Here is a 21,854-nt window from a genome sequence, read left to right as displayed (position 1 = left end):
AAGGAAGGGCTACGAGTCTGGACTACCAATCCCGTGAGGAGCGGCTGAGGGAGCCGGGGTTTAGCCTGGACGAAAAGAGGCTCAGGGCTGACATCACTCTTTACAACTCCCTGAAAGGAGGTTACAACCAGCTGAGGGTCGGCTGCCTCTCCCAGGCGACCAGCGACAGTATGACAGGACAGAATGTCAAGCTGTTCCAGGGGAGAGTTAGGTTGGAGATTAGGAAGAACTTTCTCACGGAAAGGGCGCTTAGACTTTGGGATGGGCTGCCAAGGGAGGTGGTGGAGTCAACGTCCCTGGTAAGGAAAGACTGGATGTAGCACTCAGCGGCCCGGTCTAGTTGACAAGGTGGTGTCTGGTCACGGGTTGGCCTCGATGAACCCCAGAGATCTTTCCCAGCCTGATGGGTTCTGGACTCAGGGACAGCAGCTCCCCGGCGCTGCCGCCGCCCTCAGTCCCATGGGGCTGGGGCCGAGGCTCCGCCCCGCGCGCGGCGGGAGGCGGCCTCGCGCCTCAGCATTTCCGGGTCGGAGGCGGGGCAGCGTGAGGGGGCGGGCGCTGACGTCGCCGGAGGGTCCGGGGGCCGCTCGGCGCCTGTTTATTGTTCTCTCCGCCGCCGCCGCGTTCTGGCTTTCCCGGCGCCTGCGGGGCCGTGGTGGGAGGGAGCGAGGGAGGGCGGACAGCAGGACCGGGCGAGCACAGCCCCTCCGCCAGCGGCGGCGCGGGGGCGGAGGTAGGAGGGAGCGAGCGGGCGGAGGCGCCGCCCGGGGGCCGTTAACCCGTTTCCGCCTCTCCGCAGCGCGAGCCCGGGCGGCGAGCGCGCGCGTCACGCCGGAGCGAAAGCGGGACAGCCCGGGAGCGGCAGCCCGGGAGCGGCCATGGCCTACGCGTACCTCTTCAAGTACATCATCATCGGAGACACAGGTGGGTGAGCCCGGGCCGGGCCGCAGCGGGGCGGGAGAGGGAGAGGAAGGCCCGGCTCCCCGCGCCCATTTCCGCAGTGTTGGCAGTGCCGCCGACGTGGTGGCTCCGCGCGAGGAAGAGGCGGTGTCTCCCCCCCGCCTCTGCGCCGGGCCCCGCCCGCGGCCTCGGCCTTGTCTCCCGACGGCCTTGGGCCGCTGGCAGCCGCCTCCGGGCCTGGCTGACGGGCCGCGGGGCAGCTCGGGCTGTGTCACGGCCTTGGCTGCGGCGGCAGAGCGGGCCAGCCGAGAGGGAGAAGGCACTGTCACAACGAAATCACAACGAAACCTAGACCTGGGTAGTGCCCGTGGCTTGCAGCCTTGTGGTAGCGAGGCCGCACTCCTCTCCGCAGTTTTGTGATGAGTTTCTGTCTCATTGCTGCGAGTTACCTTCAGCTCAGGCTGCAAGGATGCTCTTTTCCATGTCGGCTGGAGCTGCTGTAGCAAACTGTGGGAAGACACGCTGTCAAACGAAACTTAAAGGCCCTGGCTCTTCCAGTCTAGTTTAAGGGACCTCTTTTTTATGTGTATACATGTACACACACCACTGCTTTTTCAGATGTTTCTTACGCCTTGTCACTTTTTAAAAACGTGTTGAATCATAGAATGTCAAGGGGTTGGACTGGGGCTTAAAGATAATCTAGTCACAACCACCCCCTCCCCCCCCCCCCCCCCACCCAGTGTGAGTAGGGACACTTCCACTAGACCACTTTGCTCAAGGCCCCATCCAACCTGGCCTTGAACGCTTCTCAAAAACTTAGTCCATTCTATTTGTAACTGGCTGCTGTGCGACAAATAATAATGCTTACAGATGCTGTTGGCAGAGCCATATGCTGATAGGTAGGAATTGCTGCTTGAAGCCCCTTTGCCAATATGTTTTATGCTTCTTCGGCCTAGTGTGGATGGGAGTAGCATACTTTGATCAAACTATTGTCAGGACAGGGTAGCTAACTTAGTTAACCATTGTGCCTGTGTGTTTTCCTTGTTGTTTTCCTCATACCTGTCTAAATGCCTTCTTACTGAGTTTGATGACACACCTGTTTTTTTAGGTGCTACTCTGAGGCCTTCATAATTGTACTTCATACCTATGAACCAAATTATCTGTTGGTGGAGTATAATTATGCATTGTAGTTGTATTACACATGAGGTTGTTAAATACACTGGGTGCAACTATTATGTGACTTTTATCTGCTTTTTAAATGTACGTTTAAACTCTGAAAGCTTTTTTTAGGCTTCTGCAGTAGTAGCTGTAGTAGAGGTGAATCGTTAGAAATACATCACAGCTATAATGACTATGTTGGAAGCCTTCAGTTGTGGGTGATAACTGAAAATTCTGAGTTTTGTGGAGTGTTTACTTGAGTGACAGTTCATCAAGCCAGGACAGGAGGACAGGATGTCCAAATTCAGGAGAAGTAAGAAGAGGTTTGTCAGGCTGGGGTGATGCAAGATGGTAGTGCACAGTTCAGAACAGGTGGCCAATTCAGGTGTATCTCTAAAAACTGTAGTTACTAAAGTGGTAGACATCAGCTTTCAGTTGCTTTGGTATATTGATTGTATACTGATTAAATTTTTACAAAGAAATATCCTCAGTGTAATGGTCTGTGCTCTACTCTTGAATTTGAGTTGTTTGAAATGTGAAATACAGAATGGATGTCATTTCTGAAGTTGTTGCAGCTGCTTAAGAGCCAAATATCAGAAGAAGAAACACAGAGAGGAAAATGGCTCACAGATTTGCTGTTGGCTTTTTGGTCGGTGTTTTTTTTCTAATTCTCATGGCTTGTATTCTTGAGTTGCTACAGGAAGCTAATTAAAACTACTGCAATGATTATTTTTTAAATGAATTGAATATGTCAGTAGTGGTAAGTTGGTTTTGCTTTTATTTAGATCTCCTGTAAGCCTTTTAAGTATTCTAATAGAGCTAGTACTGAAGAGCCAATTTATGTTGTGCACAGTTGCCAAGATGATGGTGGTAGTCTAGGTATTACTGCTCTTCCTCAGATGAAGGCAATTGAACTCAAAGTTCTGACAATGGAAATTAAGAGTGGATGATGACTGTCCTCTTCAGTTCCCGTGGCGGTTTCCCACAGCATTCGAGCCAGTGAAGATATGTCACTGGCTTTGCAGACCATGTAGATTTCATAGCAATCAAGAAATTTGTTTCTGGTATTTGATTTAGTCTTTGGAAATGCCTCAGCTGCCTGGTGACTCAGCAGATAGTTGTAAACAAACTGTAGGAGAAAACTAAGAGACTCAGCTGAGGACTGATGTTAACATTTAGCTTCTCTTTCAGCACTGAAAAACAAAGTAGGTTGTGCGATCCATAAGCAAACCAGTGAAACCCCTCTGGAGTTATCCAAGACACCTGTATGTGCCTTCTCTGAATTGTGATTCCACATGCTTTCATTTGCTTAAACACAGGAATTCAGGATGATCTCAGTCTCTTAAAATGACAGCCACAGAGACTGACTGTGCAAGACTGCCTCGTGCTCAACAGTTCTTGTTCCTTTGCATTCCCTGTTTCATTGGTCATTGTCATTCACTGACTTTTTTTCTTTCTCTGGTACTTCAGGTGTGGTAGCTTTATGAACATGAGATTGCTTCTAATCTGGTTCTTAACTGAGTTTTTTAATATATAAAAATGGTGTTCTGTATAATTGGAACTGGTTTAGGATCTAGTTAGTTTTCTGTTATGGGAGAGACCTGAAAGGGCATGGCTGTATTCCAGATACTAAAAAACATTGCCATAAATCTGTGTGGTTTTTACATTGTAGCAATGGGACTGTAGCTGTGGAGTTATAAGAGAAAAATACAAGTACTGGATAACACTGACTATTGTGAGAGTTTACCAGGAAAAATCCTTTGATCTGGCTATTTCCAAAGCATTATAGGAGTTTGCAAATGAATTTAGAAGCATGAGTGATGCATGCTGCATAGGGCTGTACCTCTGAGACCTTTGCCTTTATGGTTGATGGTGTCTTTGATTTTGATTGCCAGTAGGAGTTAGTGTCTTCATCCGCTCTTCCCTATACATTTGCCTTTGGCCACCAGTTGAAGTTGAGATGGTCTTTGGCTAGGATAAATATTGTTAGCATATGAGAATTGTCTTGTTTGTGCAGTTGGTGACTGAAAGGCTGTCATTTTTTTTCTTTTAGATTTTTTTCTGTGTAATGGTAAAATCTTTACTTATATGTTTGTTATCAGCAATGTACCATGTGGTAATAAACTGGGAATGATAACAAGATTTCTGTGAAGATGAGAGCTGGAGTTGGTGTTTTTTCAGAGTAATACACATTAACCAGAATTTTCTTATATTAGAGTGTGTTTGCTAGATTCCAACAGAGAATGCTCCTGAACTTTAGGATACCTCAAGTACTAGTTTTGCAATGGTCAAATTTCTTGCCACCAACATAACTTGTCAGATGTAGCCTATCTCAGTGTCTTTTTAGGATCAGTGTTGCTGCATTTTCCATGAGCAGGTCCACCTGCTTTTCTTAAATGTGTTGCTGCAGAACTCTGTGAGCTTTTTGCATAATGGACTTTCACTTGCCTTTCAATTTCAGCAGACAGTTGCTGCTCCTAGACCAAGAGTGTCTCTAAGTTATTCCTATTAGGAGGTGATGATGAAAGAAAATGTAGTTGCTTGGTGATCTAATTCTCACTCTCTAGAGTAAAGTAAGCTGTCTAGTCAACCATTTCACTTGTCTAGGAGACTTTCAAATGTTGAAATTAAGCAGTCAAATTTACTTTATTTTTCAATCTTCTTTGTGAAATACTTCTAGTGTCTTTGCACTTTGCTCTGGAACAGCAGCTGTTATTAGCTAGTAATGTGTATGATTAGAGTCTTTTGCCCTTATTTTCTCTAAATACTTCTTGACTAAACTGGTTTTCATCTCACTAGAGCTGGTGTTAATATCCTTTGATAGCTCGAGAACTTGTTTGTGCTGAAAACCAGAGTACTGGTCTGTACTACTTACATCTTGCTTTGAGACCCTTTCAATTATGCTTAATCCCAAAAGAGCAGATATTAGGTGTTGTATAACATCCTCTTAGCCTCTTACAAGTTAACTAGAATTAACAAACTATATGTCCATACAAATGGTTTCATGAGGCTGCTAGTGTGCACACTCGTACTAATTCTTAATGCTTTCTTTAAAAGAAACCCCAGACACCTTGCCACTCAAAAAAAATCTAACCCAACCCCACCTCCAATTTCATCTAGAACCATGTTATTATGAATGCTGGCAGTTTCTAAGTGGTTTGTGACCATGCAGAACATGAAGTTTTTTTATAGACTCAAATGTAGCTTGATTTTATTTGGAAATAATTTTTACTTGCTTTTAAAACATATAGTAAGCAGTGGTGTAGTGCCATACAGACTGAAATATGGTAAAGCTGAACAGCTCCTTTAACTTTGTATGCTTGTGCTAATTGTTATGTAGAAAGGAAAAATTTCCATCATTGGCTTTAAATATGCTATTGAAAATGTTTACATGTTGAAGCTAAATCAGCTTTAAAAGAGCTTTTTTTTTTACTTTTCCTGAAATTACATAGGCAGCATGAAGGATTTTGGAGGTTGTTTTTCTACTGTTCTTGTCCATGCTTACGTTTGTATGTGAACTCCCTTTGCTCTGTACGTCTGTACGTGACAGTTCAAAATGTTTTAGTTTGTCCTTCAAATAAATTTAAATAAAGCTTTCCCACTTGATGGTAGAGTTCTGACTAAGACGTAACTGACTGAGAAGAGGTTAAGAAAAATCTTTGCTTTAGGTTCATGTCTTGTTATGCCTAGGCCCATGAAAAGGTAATACTGCACTTTCCAGAGTTTGATAAAGCTGCTGTGGTTGGAAAGGGAGGAGAGGGGGAATAAATTGCAGCCTGTGATAAGAAAGGGGCTTATGAAACAGCTGGAAGCTCTGCAGACTACTGGAAAGAACTAAAAGTATCTCATAAACCAGGTTAAAGGTATATATCTTGTGACATTTGTAATGTGTAATTACCTGGTTAAAATCAAAGTTAGTTTTAAAATCTGGGTCCTTATATGTATCATCTAGATAATAACCTATTTTTATGTATAATATGTATATATATAATATATATAATCTTGCCCCTTATTTGAAACTGTCACCCTATTTTTAAGATTTATTTTTGTCTGTTTTTCTAAAGGAAGGTAAGAAAGCAAGAAGCTTGTTTTCACCTCAGTTAGTATTATGGCGCTGGTTTCATGGACATCCAAGCTGACATAGTTGGTTACATGTGAAAGAAGGACTTCTTGCTCCCCTTACCTTGTGGTGATTTTGCTAGTCTGCCATGATCTGGATCCACCCACTAATGCAGTAGAAAAGTACCTTCTTTCTAGGTTAGCTTTTCACTTAGGGGCTGAACCAGGTGATTTGGTCTTGTGGTTGTGCTTTCCACAGTCTGGAAGGAAGGAAACTGGATCTAGAAAGATTAGTGAGAGCAAGATATCAAAGGGAAGTAGGTATTCATCTCTGTGTGTGGTGGACTGATTGATCACCATCAAGTACAAGAAAAACAGTTCTGTGAGACTGTTGAATTAATCCAGAGTTTATATGCTGCCAAAACAGGTAGACCTTGTTACCACTTCTTGTCTCAGCTATGAGCTCTGCTACTTCTTAGCTCTCAGCATCACTTCTTGTGTCATCCTTCAAAGAGCCAGCTCAGCTCATGAAGATGATTTGAAAAACAAAACTAAACAAGTAGTAGGTATGCTTAAAAGAGTGCAAGAGCCCTTTTGGGTAAGGAGGTGGAGGTGTGTGGGAAGGAGTGAGTCTACTCACCACAGACAGCAGGCTGATTAACATAGATTTTTCTTTAGCATTCAGTTTTTATTCCATGGTTGAGAGGACTACTAGTGCAGTTCTTTTCCTCTGTCACCTTTCTGGGGCTATACTGGTGCCTAGGTGAGCAAGTAAGGAAACTCTTAACCTCCCCCTGCCCTCTTTCTTGACACATTTTTGGTTTTGAACTGGGTCAGCTTTTCAAGGCAAACATCACTGCAAGGAACATTGATGAGTTTTGTCTAGAGGTAAGAAAAGCCTAAAGCTTTTCTCATATTCAGTAGTACACACCTGACTCTGCAGCCAGTAATTGAACTTTCTTTGCCCTATTCACAGGGAATCAAAAAGGGGAGAAGGAAGCAAGTCAGCTCTCTTAGCCAAAGACTTGCTCAGCTGTACCATCACCTGTGCTGTGATTCCAGAGCTGCTTGCCTTTTTTTTAAGTGCTACAAGTGCAGCCTATTACTGAAAAGAATAACCATTCCCTTTGCTGTGTCTTCCGTAGCCCTAGTCTCATGCATGTACTGGTGTTTTGGATGAGTGTAGTACTGTGCTGGATCCGTTTCTTGTTGCATATGAGTGAGAAGGGTAGCTGTACTGCTGAGCTGTGAAATAAACACAAGTATATAAGGAAGGGCTGTGTTGAAGCTGGGCCAAAGTGGACAACAGCAAAGTTCTGGCAATGCTTTGTTTAAGGAAACTGACTGCAGAGTTGCACCCAGATTAAGAGGAAGGGGTTAAGGGAGGTAGAGGAATTTAGAGAATCAACTCAGTCTGCTGGTTCAGAATTTAGAGCTGGAGGGTAAAATTACTGTAGCACAAGTTCTACTCCTATCATTGTTTGAGTGCTAAGAAGCAATGAAGGGGTCCTAAAACAGGCACTTGCAAAGAAGCAAGCCTTCCCTCTGAGCACATAATGCATTGTTTTCATTTGTTCCTAAGCAAGAGCTTTTGTTTACTGTGGTTGTTGAAGTGTATCCAAGCTCTCTCATATGAAAACGCTAGATTTTTTTTTCTGGGGTGGTTTATCTGAAGCTATATTGAAATAATTGTGGCAGTAAAATGGAGAATGGGTTAATAAATAACTGAACCTATCCCTTTTACATTCTGCAATTGACTGTCATCAAGATGTTCTCAGCTACCTCTCACAGTGTCTGCCTCATTTCAGGTGTAATATTTACAGTGCTAAGTGAGCAAGATACCTGGTAAGCTGCCACTCTGTTCCTAGAGTTAACTGGTGTAGTTATTTTAAACCACCTGCATGCCATAGGATTAGCTGCCTGCAGCTGTTAACTGATCTTTGCAGCATCTGTTTATGTCACAAAGTGGTAAACTACTCAAGCATTCATATAGAGCTCCTGTCTCTCATACATGTTCCTGTCTATGATAGGGGAGTTAGCTCAAGCCTTGGAAGTGATTTGGGCTACAAACTATTTTCATAAGAACTTTTGTGATACAAATGTGCAATATCTGAAAACCATAAAATTAAAATGAAACCTCTCTTTCAGTCAACTTAGGGACTTTCAGTACAAAACTTAGGGACTTTCAGGTGGGGGTTTTTTTGTTGGAAGGTTCTGAACCAGCAGGAATGGCATTAAAGAGAAGCTAGTTATTTCTTCTGTTTCTCTGTGTGAGCCCATCAGTCTGCAGTCTGCTCCTAGAAGGACTGCTATGGAGGAGTGTCCAGAAGTGCAGTCATCTTGTGACTGCATGAAAGGGGCTGTGCTTGTCTGCTATCTTCACTCTGTTGAAGCTGGTGGTTGTATGCTCAATTCAACCGACTTGGTCACCAGCCTTAGAAGGAGAAGAAATATCAGATTGCCACTTGAGAACTAGTGCTGGAATACCTAATAAAATGTCATTTTGTTGATTAGATTTTGAAATACTGTTCCAACATTTGTGGGATTTGTGCAGGAATATTGGATTGGCTTAAGGTTTTAGTTTATCCATTGAAACTGAAATCACTTGGCAAGGTTAACGGCAAAAGCTATTTCTGATGTGACTTGCAGGTTTTTTGTAAGTGAGGTGGTGATTATGTTCTCCAATGGGGCATTTTTATTTAATTGGTGATATAAAAGTTATCTTTGTATATAAACACTGTTCACAGAGTGACCTAGGTTGGAAAAGACCTTTGAGATCATTAAGTCCAGCCTGTGACCTAACCTAACACCTCCTCATGAGCTAAACCATGGCACTGAGTCCTGCATCCAGTCTTTTTTTAGCACATCCAGGGATAGTGACTCCACCACCTCCCTGGGCAGACAATTCCATTGCCCAATCCCTCACTGAAGAATTTTTTTCAGATGTCTAACCTAAACTTCTCCTGATGCAGCTTAAGACTGTGTGCTGTCATTCTGTCACCGGTTGCCTGGAGAAAGAGACCAACCCCCACCTGACTACAAGCACCTTTCAGAATGTTGTTGAGAGTGATAAGGTCACCTCTGAGTCTCCTTTTCTCCAGGATGAACACCCCCAGCTCCCTCAGTGGTTCCTCACAGGGTTTGTGTTCCCAGCCCCTCACCAGCCTTGTTGCCTCCTCTGGACACACTCAAATTTCTCAACGTCCTTCCCAAACTGAGGGGCCAGAACTGGACACAGCACTCAAGGTGGGACCTCACCAGTGCCAAGTACAGGGGAAGAATGACCTCCCTGCTCCTGCTGACCACACTGTTCCTGATCCAGGCCAGGATGCCCTTGGCCTTCTTGGCCACCAGGGCACACTGCTGGCTCATATTCAGTGAGCTCTTGACCAGGACCCCCAGGTTCCTTTCTGCCTGGGCACTGTCCAGCCACACCATCCCCAGCCTGTAATGTTGCAGGGGGTTATTGTGGCCAAAATGCAGGACTCAGCACTTAGACTTGTTAAACTTCATCTTATTGGACTCTGCCCATCTATCCAACCATCCCAGGTCCCTTTGATGAGCCCTCCTACCCTCCAACAGATTGGCAAATGCTCCCAGCTTAGTGTTATTTGCAGATTTACTGATGTTGGACTCATTCCCTCATCCAGATCATCAGTGAAGATATTAAACAGGACTGGCTCTAGTACTGATCTCTGGGTACACTACTAATGACTGGCCACAGCACCATTCACCACCACTCTCTGGGCCCAGCCATCCAGCTAGTAGTTGACCCAGTGAAGAGAGCACCTGTCAGAGCTGTAGACTACCAGATTTTCCAGGAGGATACTGTGAGAGACAGTGTCAAAGGCCTTGCTGAAGTCCAGGTAGACAACACCTACAGCCTTTTGCACATCAACCAGGTGGGTCACCTGGTCATAGGAGATCAAGTTCATCAAGCACAACCTGCCCCTCCTAAATCCATGCTGGCTGGGTCTGATCCCCCAGCCATCCTGTAGGTGCTGTCTGGCACTCTGTCCCATAATCTTTCTGGGCACCGAGGTCATGCTGACTGGCCTGTGGTTTCCTAGATCCTCCTTTCCAGCCCTTCCTGTGGAAGGGCTTGCAGTCATCTGGGACCTCCCAGCTGAGCTAGGACTGATGGTAAATGATGGAGAGCAGCTCATGTGCCATTTCCCTCATCACCCTGGGATGGATCCCATCTGGTCCCATAGATCTGTGAGCATCTTAGTGGCTCAGCAGGTCTTTGACTGCTTTGTCATGGGTAATAGGGGGACTGTTCTGTTCCCTGATACCATGTACCAGCCTAGGAGGACAGTTGTCCTGAGGACAGCCTGTCTTTCTCTTGAAAACTGAGGCAAAGAAGGTGTTAAGTACCTCTTCCCTTTTGTCATCTTCAGTTACTAAATTCCGTCTCACATCTAATAGAGAATAGAGACTACCCTTGCCCTTCCTTTTGCCATTAGTGTATTTATAAAAATATTTTTTTATTATCCTTTAGAGAAGTGGCCAGATTGAGTTCTATCTGGACTTTTGCCTCCCTAATTTTTTTCCTACCTGACCTAGCAATTCCCTTAAGCATTTCCAGAGATACCTGACCCTCCTTCCAAAAGTGATGCAGCCTCTTTTTTTTCCTTAGTTTCTTCAAGAGCTCCTTACTAATACAGGCTGGTCATTTGCCTTGTTGGCTCATCCTTCAGCATACAGGGACAGAATGTTCCTGTGCCTTCAACATTTTTGTTTTGAAGCATGCCTGTCCTTCCCAGACTCCTTTCATTTTAAGGACTGCTTCCCAAGGAACTCTCTGAATAAGTCTCTTGACTAGGCCAAAATCTGCCCTCTGGAAGTCCATTGTGGAAGTTTTATTGATGCCCTTCCTTGTTTCACCAAATATTGAAAATACTATAATTTCACAATCACTGTGCTCCAGATGGCCTCCAGCCATCACATCTCCCACCAGCCGATCTCTGTTTGCAAACAGCAAATCTAGCATAGTCCCTCCTCTGGTAGGCTCACTCACCAGCTGTGACAAGAGCTGTTCTCTGAGTAGAATTATTAATATTTTAAAATTTATACAGTTTTGTGTTCTGTCCCTACAGCTCCCCATACTCTGCCTTTCTGTTTCTTTTTTGCTTTCTCCCACTCCTCCTCAACTTCTTATGTTAACTAATTTTTTAGGGACAGAATCTATACCTGCTTCAAAGCTGCTTGTGCTCTGACAGCTTGCCAGAAAGCATAAGAAAAGAAATCTCGTAAGGCAGATGCTGCAAATTTTGCCTTGGACTACAGTTCCATGCCACTCTTCTATTGATCTGCTGGCTGCTGCATTTCTTTTCCCTCATTTGAACTAACTCTTGGGCTTGTCTGACCCTGCATTAAGCTGTTTCTGTTTGCTTTGTCACTCCTCTTGTCAGATTAGCATGCTAACCCAGTGGATGACTGAAATTGCTTCAGAACTTATCTAAGCTGTGTGGAGAAATGGACAGGAGCATACTGAAGGTTAGAAAGTAGAGACAGCAGCACTAGCAATTGGCTTAGGCTGTTGGAATTGCTACCTTGTTTGGGATATTAATCTGAGTGCTGTCAGTCGGCCACAGCTCATTTTTTGACAAAACAAAATGCAGGTTTCCTGTTTCTTTTAGATTTGGTTGAAACTGACTACTGTTCTTAAAGTCCAAAATAAGATATGCAGCGATTATATTTGTGTAGGCTTTGTTTCCTCATTAAACCATACTAAAAAACTTTGCTGAATTTGGTACTAGAAAGACCAGTGTCGCTATATGCAAACCTCTGGTATGTGTATTTTTTGTCAGTAGTGTGGCTCTTTTCCTTATCTCTTTGTTTCCTATCTTTTATTACTAGATATGTCTCTTATGATGAGTTGCTGCTGACCTCTAGTATGTGGGTAGAATAGCTTTATCTTGCTGGGCAGATAAAACAAAGTACAGCAGGAACTTGGACGCTACAGTATAGTATGTTATGTGATTATAGCTCAGAGTTTAAACCAAAAATATTGCTGTCAAATTTTAAGGGCTGAAAAGATGAAGTTTGACTGCACAGAACAGGAAGAATAACCCCTCCAAGTAAAAGAAGGAAAAATTACCTGTAAAAAGTAGTATATTTACAAACCTAGGTAGTTTGAGTACTCCTGCTGACTGCATTAACTTCTACTTTTCTGTACTTTCACATACAGAAGAAATTGCCCATTTGCTGACCAGTGTCCATGTAATGGGAAATAGTTATGATGAGTTGTCTGAGGGGGTCGATGTTTGTGTTACCTGTCTGACTGTAATGTAAATTCAGCTGCTGCCAATTCTTGGAGTGCTTTTTGGCCTGTGGGGGACCAGTGGGCAGCAGCATATAGTGGTTGTAAGCAGCCACAGACCTTCTGTGGTTACCTCAGTGGATAAATACAGAGATAGTTGGGAGACTGATGCTATTGACGAAGTAGTTAGCTTGGAGAAAAGCTGAAAGTACTGAAGAAGAAGCAGATAAAGGATTGTGAGGAGTAGCAAGCCCTGTAGTTATTGAGGAGAGGGGATGTAAAATGGTACTTTGAAGGTCTGTTAGAAAACTTGTTTTCCACTTAATTTTAAAGCAGAACTACTTTTTCAAAAGAATAATTAATTTTTGTTCAATTTTTGAAAATAACTGCTTTGACTATAATGTTTCTAGAACTTTAAAAGCTGTAATTAAAAAGTTTAATACACTTCAAAGTGTGTGAAATCTAATACCTTCAGTTCTAGTAATTAATTTTAAGCAACGTGTAATATTTCCTTGAATTAATTTCTATTAGTCCTTCACAGACTTCTTTAAAAATTTGTTTAACACTTATTTCTTTTCTTTCTTTTAGGTGTTGGGAAATCATGTTTATTGTTACAGTTCACAGACAAGCGGTTTCAACCAGTCCACGATCTCACTATTGGTAGGTCCTTTTTGTGCTGCCCACTATTAGTAGTTAAGTGGTTGGGGTACCTCAACATGCATTTGTGAGTTTGTTCTGCTGCAGAAGTGTAGGATTTGTGCTGTATTAAGGTGGCAGTGAATCTCTAGCTAATGAGTATTTTTTAGCTCGTAAAGTCAGTTTGGGGTTTTTTATTGGGAGGATGCAATATGAAACAATTTAAAAAGTTCATAGCTGCAGTATCTAAACTGTTTCTTCAGAAAAGCATGCACAGAAGACTTGTACAAGCTTGAAATGCACTGCTGGTGATGGAAGTGGTATTTTTTCACTAGGGAACGTAATACTACCCTAAGGAGAAAACCTTGAAGACAAATTACGATAAATTGTAGCAAAGTTACCCTTACAGATGAATAAAAAAGTTTATTTGGGAAGACTAACTTTTTAATAGAGGGCTGAAGTGTGAATGTATTTGCTTTTGGAAGGGATAGGGATTTTCTTTCCCAACTCTTCAGCTGGATGTGGACCATTTGTGTTAGGTATGATTTGATACCGGGGAAATTGAATACATGTTGACCTATTGCCTCTGATCTAACTACAGTAAATAATACAAACTTTTATTTATCTTTCCATGCAAAATAAGAGGAATGATGTCGGAACTCAGGACATCTCTTTGGGAGTCCGGAGTTGCCGGGACCCCCGCCAGGGGCCTAAGAGACCCTGGCACACAGCCCAGAACACCATTGGGTTCGATTATGAACCGTGGAGCAAGTTGCCAGCTTTACATGAAAACCTAAAAGCCACAGCAATTTAAATAGTGTAATAATAAAGTTATCACAGGGTGTAAATGTAGGTTTTGGGATTTTTAATATAGGGGTTTTTGGGGACAAGATGGAGGGACCTGGGCGTGTCTAGCGTTTTTTCTCCTCCTTCTCTACCTCCCTCTTCAGCAGTGATGTTGAAACTATTAGATTGGTTTAGAGTAGAAGCTCACTGTCTGACATAGGTGATAGGTATTGGAAAATAATTGTAAACATGGTACACGTAGTTTTTAATATATAAAGATAACACTGCCCTGGGGGCAGGCAGAGTGCCTGGAACTGTCCTGCTGAGTGGACCTCGGCTGGGCAGGAGGAAAATTTTATAGATAAGATTAATAAACAACTCCAAGACTGAAAACTGAAGAGCTTCGACTCATCCTTTGAATGCGCGGGCTGAAGCAGAGACTTGTAACACATCTCGGGGTCGCAAAGCCCTGCGATCTTCCGAGAGAATTATGTAGTAAATTCTTCTGAGGGCAGGTTTCTTCTGCAGATCAGTTTTGCTGTTAAGCATAACAGATGCTAGTCTCAGAGGAGGTTGCAGAACCTTTCAACTTGTTCATGTTCTTTCAAGGAATCTATCAGCTTTAATCATGAGCCTTGCACAAAGTGTATCCTAGTCTCTATTTTTATAGTTTGTGCCCTGGAATAGGTAGGCTTCTTATGTTTGGGAGTACTGAAATAGCTGCTTGAAATATAAACAGATTTTCTTCATGTAACAGAATGTGTCAGGTGGTTTGATTATGAATTCTCTTTCTCTTGATAGTCCTTCCACACCTTGTGTGTGCCTGTTGTATAGTTCAAATTCTTTGGCTAACATGAGTTTTTAGATATTTGTGAGGTCTTGGCAGCAGATAGGCTGGCTGAATAAAGAGCCTGAGTACTTTAGGGAGGCATGACTTATTATCATATTTTCTTCTTTAGGCCTGCCAAATATATGACACCTTATATATCGCTCATACGTTTGGCAGCCCTGTCACCTCAGACTGATTGGCACTGGGGAGCAGCTTCACCTCAGCAGGGTGGTTGTAGTGCCAGTTCTTTGCTTGGCATACAGTTAGCTGAAATCTGGCAGCAGGGCAGAAATTGAAGCTAGTAAGATGAGGTGGTGAACCTAGAAGCAACATAATGAGGGATGTAGTAATAGAGCCTGTGATGCAGCTTGAAAAGGAGGGAAGAAGGATTTTAGCTTATATATTTTTCATGTATTTGTAATCCTGCAATTCTTTAGTGTGTAACTCTAAACTCTTACATAGAGTGTTAGCTACTGTGTTCAAATTTTGGTCAGACAAAACAATTCCTCTCTAGGTCTGGAAATCAAAGACACCTTACTGTCTCAGGCCCTGAAAATGTAAACACAGGTGATTTGGGGAGGGGAGCAAACTTGGGGTAAATGAGTTCATTACCTGAAGCTGTAATTGGAAGATTAACCCCCAATATGCAAATGGACCAAACTTAGAAAAGTATGAAAACCTGTGACTGGTCATCCACTTTTGGGTGTAGCCCCTGGGAGGGACATCATCTGCCCAAAATGTACCTAACGGCCCTTCCATAAATATAACTGCTTTTTATTTATTGATTTTGTCTGCCCTCTGTTTTTAGATAGTCCCTAAAGGCATCAGAAGAGACTGGAATTCCTCCTTAACTGTGGGGGCATGTGTGCATTTTGGTCATGTTCTCCCAATTACCCAAACAGATTTGGAAAGACAGATAAATAAAAAACATGAGTTCAAAGTCATATGAATACCCCTGTGGGGGAAATGGGGTGGGTTGAATTTAACTAATAAATGTCCTAATGGTTGTATTAAAAGTCCCGAAAATGGGTTGATTAAATAAACCATTGTAAACATTCTAGCTGTTTTGCCCGCTGCCTGTAGGACATGCCCTTATTGTAAACATGATCAGCTTCTATTCCTTCTTTGAGAACAAACTTGCTGTCAGACTGTTTGTGTTTTTTCAGATTCAGTATTTTTTCCTGGCATGTATTTTGATGGACTAAGATAAATATCTTTTTAATTTTTTATGGGGTTGTTTGCAGAAACTAAACATTTAAATGATCATTGGTTTTAAATCAGCAGCTCTATAGTCACATTTTGAGATCAGATAAAACCTTCAGTGTTTACATGTGTAGATGTGTAGTAGTCCAAGGACCTTCCCCTGGCTTTGGAGTGAACTTCGGGGAGAGCAGTGTCATTCACCTGTTTCCTCCTCGCTGCCTCTCCACCTCCATTCTTTCAATTTCTTTGCATACAGTTGCTGCAAATTATTTGGTTGCTGAAGAGCACAGTTGTCTTTGGCCAATGGCTTTTATTTGGCTCCAATATTCTGTTGGGGATCTCTGCCCCTTTCCCCAAAAGTCATTCCACAGGAAGCAACACTGCACCCTCAAATATTCTAAGCAATCTCTTGAAGAGCTATTTGGAATATTTCAACTCAGAGCTGCATAATTGAAAGTCTTGGGTCCACATCTAGACAATGACCAATTTTAGCGAAACTTCAGCTAGCAGATCAGTTGCTTTTTTTTAAAATAATGGTTATAGATTAATGGAAACTTGATAGTATTTAAATATGTCCACTATCTCTAGCCATTTTTTGGATTTTAACTGCTGCATAAATGGCCTCAATTAATACTTGATTTTGTTAATGCTCTCAGAAGTGCTTTAAAAAATGGTATAGAAGGCTGAATTTTTCACTGAAGAAGTTACTTTTTTTTATTTGGAACACACTTTTTTTTTCCTCAGTTATAAAACTTGATTTTTAACCAGCTAGAATTTTGGAAGCATTTTTTTTCATAGAGACAGGTGGATTTTAATTAATACAGTAATAAAATTTATCTGGTCAAAGGTGATCATTTTTATTGATAAGGAATGGTAGGTTGAATTTCTTCTAAACTGGCCCCAGCAATCTGTGGCTGGTACAGTGTTGAAATAACTGTGACTCTTCAATTTCCTGTTTACGTTCAAAGGGGTGTGTTTCTCCCTCTAATCTAGAGCTACTAAGTGGTTTGGAAAACTTTGTTGGAAATACCTCCCAGACACTTGGACAATAACAGTTACCTTTCTTCTAGAAAGCTCTTTCAAGCTGCTGGAAAATTAGCTAAAAGCAGGTTGTGAAAGAGATTATTTTCCTACAATGTTGACTGAACTTAAACTTATGTTCTTGCTTTTGTAGTACTTGACATTCTTCTTTCTGATATGTGCTAATAATGTAATGTTTTGTAAAATCTGTTCAGGTGTAGAATTTGGGGCTCGAATGATCACTATTGATGGAAAACAGATAAAGCTTCAGATATGGGATACGGTAAGTAATCATAAAAATTGTTTAAATATATTATTCCAATAACTTTTCACTTTTCCTTTATTCTGGCTAAGCTCTCTACTATCAGCATTCATAGACTATGTACTTTGTCTTGCGGCTTTCTTTGGTTTCTATGAAGTTAAAAATTTGCTAATATATCCCTTTCTTGTTGTGATGTATTGTTTGGCATTTGCACTGTAACTTCCTTAAGCTTTGTCAGATTTATAAGACTGGAATTCATACTGCATCACATATTAGGTGAAAGTCTTCTATATTACCAAGAACTTCCTTTTCTCTAAATCTTTTTTTAAACTTCCATTTCTCTAAATCTTTCTTTGTGCATTCATGCAAGATTTGGTAAAGACAAAATCCTGTTGTGAAATTGTTCTGTGTCTGCTACCTTTAATCAAGAGTTCTCTAGCGGAAATGTTTGCATTTCCAAGGCAGAAGAAAACACATGGCTCACTTTTCATAGAAAACTTAAAAACACAAGTTCAAGACAGTAAATATTTCAGTCAAGAAGGGACTGGTAAATGTTTTACGTTTTGGAGCACCTTCCAAAATTCAGACTTTGACTTTTGAGGGGGTTCAGGTTAAGAACATACATTGGCTATTCTTGTGTTGTCAGTCACTTCACTATAAAGCAGTCAGCATCGCTGTCTACACTTGTGATGAAGAAGGTTTAAGATGTGCATACCAGTAGCTATATCTTTTGAATGTATTTTACTCTTCCCTAAGACAGAGTTGCCTGTTTCCTTTTCTAAAACAATTTTAGGATACCTTTAGAAACTGACAGGTACATGATCCCTAGCCTCATGTATGTGCTTTTTTTTGGTACAGCAAATTAGTGGAGGGACATACATTCATATATGCATGCCTACATATGTGTATGTGTATATAAAAATGTAAATAAATTTAATATTTCAGTGAACTTCATAGGTAAGATCTTATTTTACTGGTTCTTCACTTGAAATGGCACTTAACACCTGTGCCTTGTTGGAAGTTCTAATAAAAAGGCATAGAAAGGTATGACCAGCTTGCTTTAGGCTTTTTCAGCTCTGGGCATTTTTACTATTATAATTGTGGATTGCAGATTACCAAGGTAGCTGAGTATTTTTAAGTTCAATAAGCAAGCAAATCTCTACATAGAAAAAAAACTTTATAATCAAACCCTTAGTATCTAGTGTGACCATGTGACTGCATACCTATATTAGTCCTTGTTTTCTAAAATTGAGGCAGATTGTCTGTAGGCAAAAATACTAATTTTAATACTGGCTTTGGAACTGATTCTGTTAATCTCCTTAGATAACGAATGAACTTCAAGTGTGTTTCAGTAGATCATGCTTTTACTGGTGCCTCTGACTCAGTGGCTCTTTGCAGTCTGGTTGTTGTTTTGAATGCATGCAAATTGTCCAGCCAAAATTGCAACCCAAATGCTTTTGACCATAGCTTATAAACTTTATTTGAGCAGGGAGTTTTTTCTGGCTAGCTTCTTAAGTATATCATATATAACTTAAAAAAATATTAATTGAAAGCTTTTATACACTGAGTACACTGTATGCCAATGTTGTACTTAATACTTTATAAATTGTATGCAGTGAATGACAGTATACTGGCCTTACTTAAAAGTTTAACTATATGCAGTGTGATTTCTAAAACACAGAATATTTCTGTTCTAATCCAGTCTTGGTTTGTCAGCATATCTGAATTCCGCTGTATCATTTCTGATCTTGGGTACAAAGGTGTTGAAGGAATAGCAAAAATAAGAAACATGATGAGGTAATTCTATGAGATATTTTACTTATGAGTGTTAAAGTACACAAATATCCATAATGAGTAAGGTTACTGTGTTCTATCTGCATTGAGCATTTTTTTGTTTTCAGTTAGCCAAAACTGGTAGGTGTTACTCATGCTATCTCTATATTTATTAAGCTGTAAAAACTTCTGTTTGATGAGAGAAGGTTCATTTTACACCTGTTGCTAAGGAAACACATGAACTATTTATGGTTTTAGTTGGTGATTACTGAGTCACAGCACTAGCCCTTCTCTTGTTTGGTGCTAGCCTTATACATCTGCTCTTAATCCATCACTGAATAGGATGCATCCTGAGCAGAGGCATAAGAAGTAGAAAACTCAATAAAATTTGTTTGGATTGTTTAACAATGAACTTGCTTGTTTAAGAGAATCAAACTCTAAAATTCAGGTTTTTCTGGCCAGATATTTCTGTGCAACAGTGTTCATTTTGTGTTGTCTTCAGCAGATCACTGCAGCCCCAAGGAAAGCCCTGTTGTAGTAATGGGAACACATGGAAGCTGCAGCATACGTCGCTGTGGGAGTAATGTTGCACCTTACAGGGACAGCTGCAGCTAACACTGTTGCGTGTCTGTGAGATCCGTTTGTGTGTCCTTCTTGTATGATAACTCAGTAATATTTTACTTCTTCATTATCATCCTAGTTTGGATTAGGAGCATGTTACAGAAGTTAATTCTATTTACTGCAGTCTGTTTTCCATGTGGGAGTGCACAAACTGAATTCCTTTTGAATGAGGCCAGACTGGAAGATATGCTTAAGGAATGCACGTGTGCCTGTTAAAAATTGTAGTCCAGTATTTGGTCCTGTGAGCTGGTAGTCTAGTAAAACTAGTCTGATGGAAAGACACACCTAGCCCCAGCCCCCTCCTCCCCCAAAAACCCCACAAACAAAAATCTGCATTCCATGAAAGATACTCAATGTGGCCTTTGCATTCTTAATGTTGTGTAGCAGTCTCAGCTCTACTGCTGTTCATGTCTGCACAAGCAAATAGTGTCCTGTTGTTCTCTCCCAGCTGCAGGCTGTTCTGGATCTCCCCAGTGCTGGGCTCTGCAAGCTTGCTGCTGTGTGTGCTGTGGCACGCCCAGGTGTTTAGTTCTGTGAGTCTTTGGGTTTCAATATTCTTTTTCAATGTTTTTAGGTCTGTAAAGGTGAGGTGTTGGACTAAATTGTTTGTTTGTGTGTCTTTAGATTATTTCTTCTCTTGCATCTTTAGTCTTAGTAATGGCTTCCAGTAGCTGGATGGACTGAGAAATACTTTTGTCCAAACTGCTTAGTTGGTAATTGCCTATTATGATAAGTTAAGCAACTCTTATGTGGAAGTGTGGTATTTGAGCTAGTGTCAGCTGCACATGTAACTTTTAGAGAACTAGAAGTGGTTTTACAGCAGCTAGTAAGGATTAAAATGACTGTTCTGGAAGCTCTTAAGCTATTTGAGTTTAAATAAGCTGTGTAGATAAGTGTGGTTGTCTTGTGGCAGCAGCATAACAGTGAGAAATATTAAAATTGCTTCTCCTCAGAAAAAGTTCATTGTTGTAGAAAGATAACTGGGCTTGTTACCAGGCTGAGTCAGTGGCCTTGGTTTTGTTGCTGAGTGGGATGTTCTGTATTGCATTGACTGTTACTAACAAGTCATTGTTGATGAGAAAAAATAAGCAGTAATTGAAAGAGGATATTTCTGTCAGACACTGCAGTAGGAAAAATCTGTGATGACACTAAGTAATGCTGATGTTCTCTAAATTGGTATGAATACAAACTTCTCCTGTGTACTTGAATACTATATTTTTAGTATCTATTTCAGCTTTATTTCATGGAAATTCATTATTTAAAAATGTTAATTCATGTGGTACCTTAGTCCTGCTTAGACAGACTAAATATCTGAAATAATTGGTTTTTATAAACCAATTTCAAGTAGTTTCATTATTTCCCTACAAGTGTACTTTCTAGTTGAATTGATAGGGTTTTTAGTGGTTGAGAGCTTTTATAAAAAAGCATGTTTGTGGAAGACTGGAGGCATAATTGTTAAAGGTGTATTTCCCTTTCAGGTATTCTGAATATACTAATTTTTCTTGGAAATCAAGATTTTTTTTCTTGCGTTTGCAATTGATTTGGATCTATTAGAATCAAATAAAGTTCTCTTTATTCATTAAATGAATATTCATCCTCGTGTCTCTGATAATTGCTACGATATAGGGTCCACACCCAAGAGTCTTTACTAGCTGTTGACTTCGTGATGTTTTCTACTTGCTTTAGTATTCAGAGCGTATTCATATGTTTGTGGGCAGTTGGTGTATTCTTTTACTACATTTTTACTAATTTGACTCTTTAACCATGCATGCATATTGCTGCATGTCATGGTACCTGCATGCATATTGCTGCATCTCATGGCCCTCTATTACACTACTGCTGTGAAGTTGCAGGAAGAACTTAGAATCTACTTTAGTTTCTGAACCTAGTCTGATCATCAGACTGTGTTTGCTGCCAGGTGGGAGGATTAACTTATTTCTGGATCCATGGATTGAAAGGTGAGGCAGGGAGATCTGTCTGTTTAATAGTTACTCCTGTTGCTGTTTGTTTAATATGACCATCATCTGAGCTTCAGTGCCAGTAGCTTAAGCTACTCTTCACACCCGTGATGTCACTTTAGGAAGCTGAGGCAACTTGATATGCTTTCTAGCTTAGTGTTCATAAACCTTTGTCATGCTTAAATGTATTTGGTTATTGAAATACTATAGTATTGGCATGTTATTTCTGAATTGTTTTTTGATATATCCATGCTTTCTACAATAATTACAAGATTTCTACAAGAGCAAGCTCTTGCTTAGGATAAGGCCTTAAATGGGAAGCACGTGAATCACTTTTTTGCACAGTAAAACTATTTTAGTGTGGGTTGCTACTTAAAACCTAAA

At 41.1% G+C, this 21,854-nt stretch overlaps 1 protein-coding gene across 1 annotated transcript in view; it reads left to right on the top strand.

Annotated features, from left to right (window-relative positions):
- Positions 1-732: 732 nt before the first annotated feature.
- RAB2A (RAB2A, member RAS oncogene family) overlaps positions 733-21,854 on the top strand; it is a 42,485-nt gene continuing 21,363 nt past the window's right edge. The window contains exons 1-3 of the mRNA XM_084201851.1: positions 733-924; positions 12,971-13,042; positions 17,072-17,139. Coding sequence (XP_084057977.1) covers positions 879-924; positions 12,971-13,042; positions 17,072-17,139 — 186 coding nt within the window. The 5' untranslated portion in view covers positions 733-878. The remainder of the gene's footprint in view (positions 925-12,970; positions 13,043-17,071; positions 17,140-21,854) is intronic.

Source organism: Fringilla coelebs (genome assembly GCF_963513975.1).
Source record: "Fringilla coelebs genome assembly, chromosome: 1".
NCBI lineage: Eukaryota > Metazoa > Chordata > Aves > Passeriformes > Fringillidae > Fringilla > Fringilla coelebs.
Note: the sequence above shows the minus strand (reverse complement) of the source record. Positions and strands in the feature narration are given on the sequence as shown.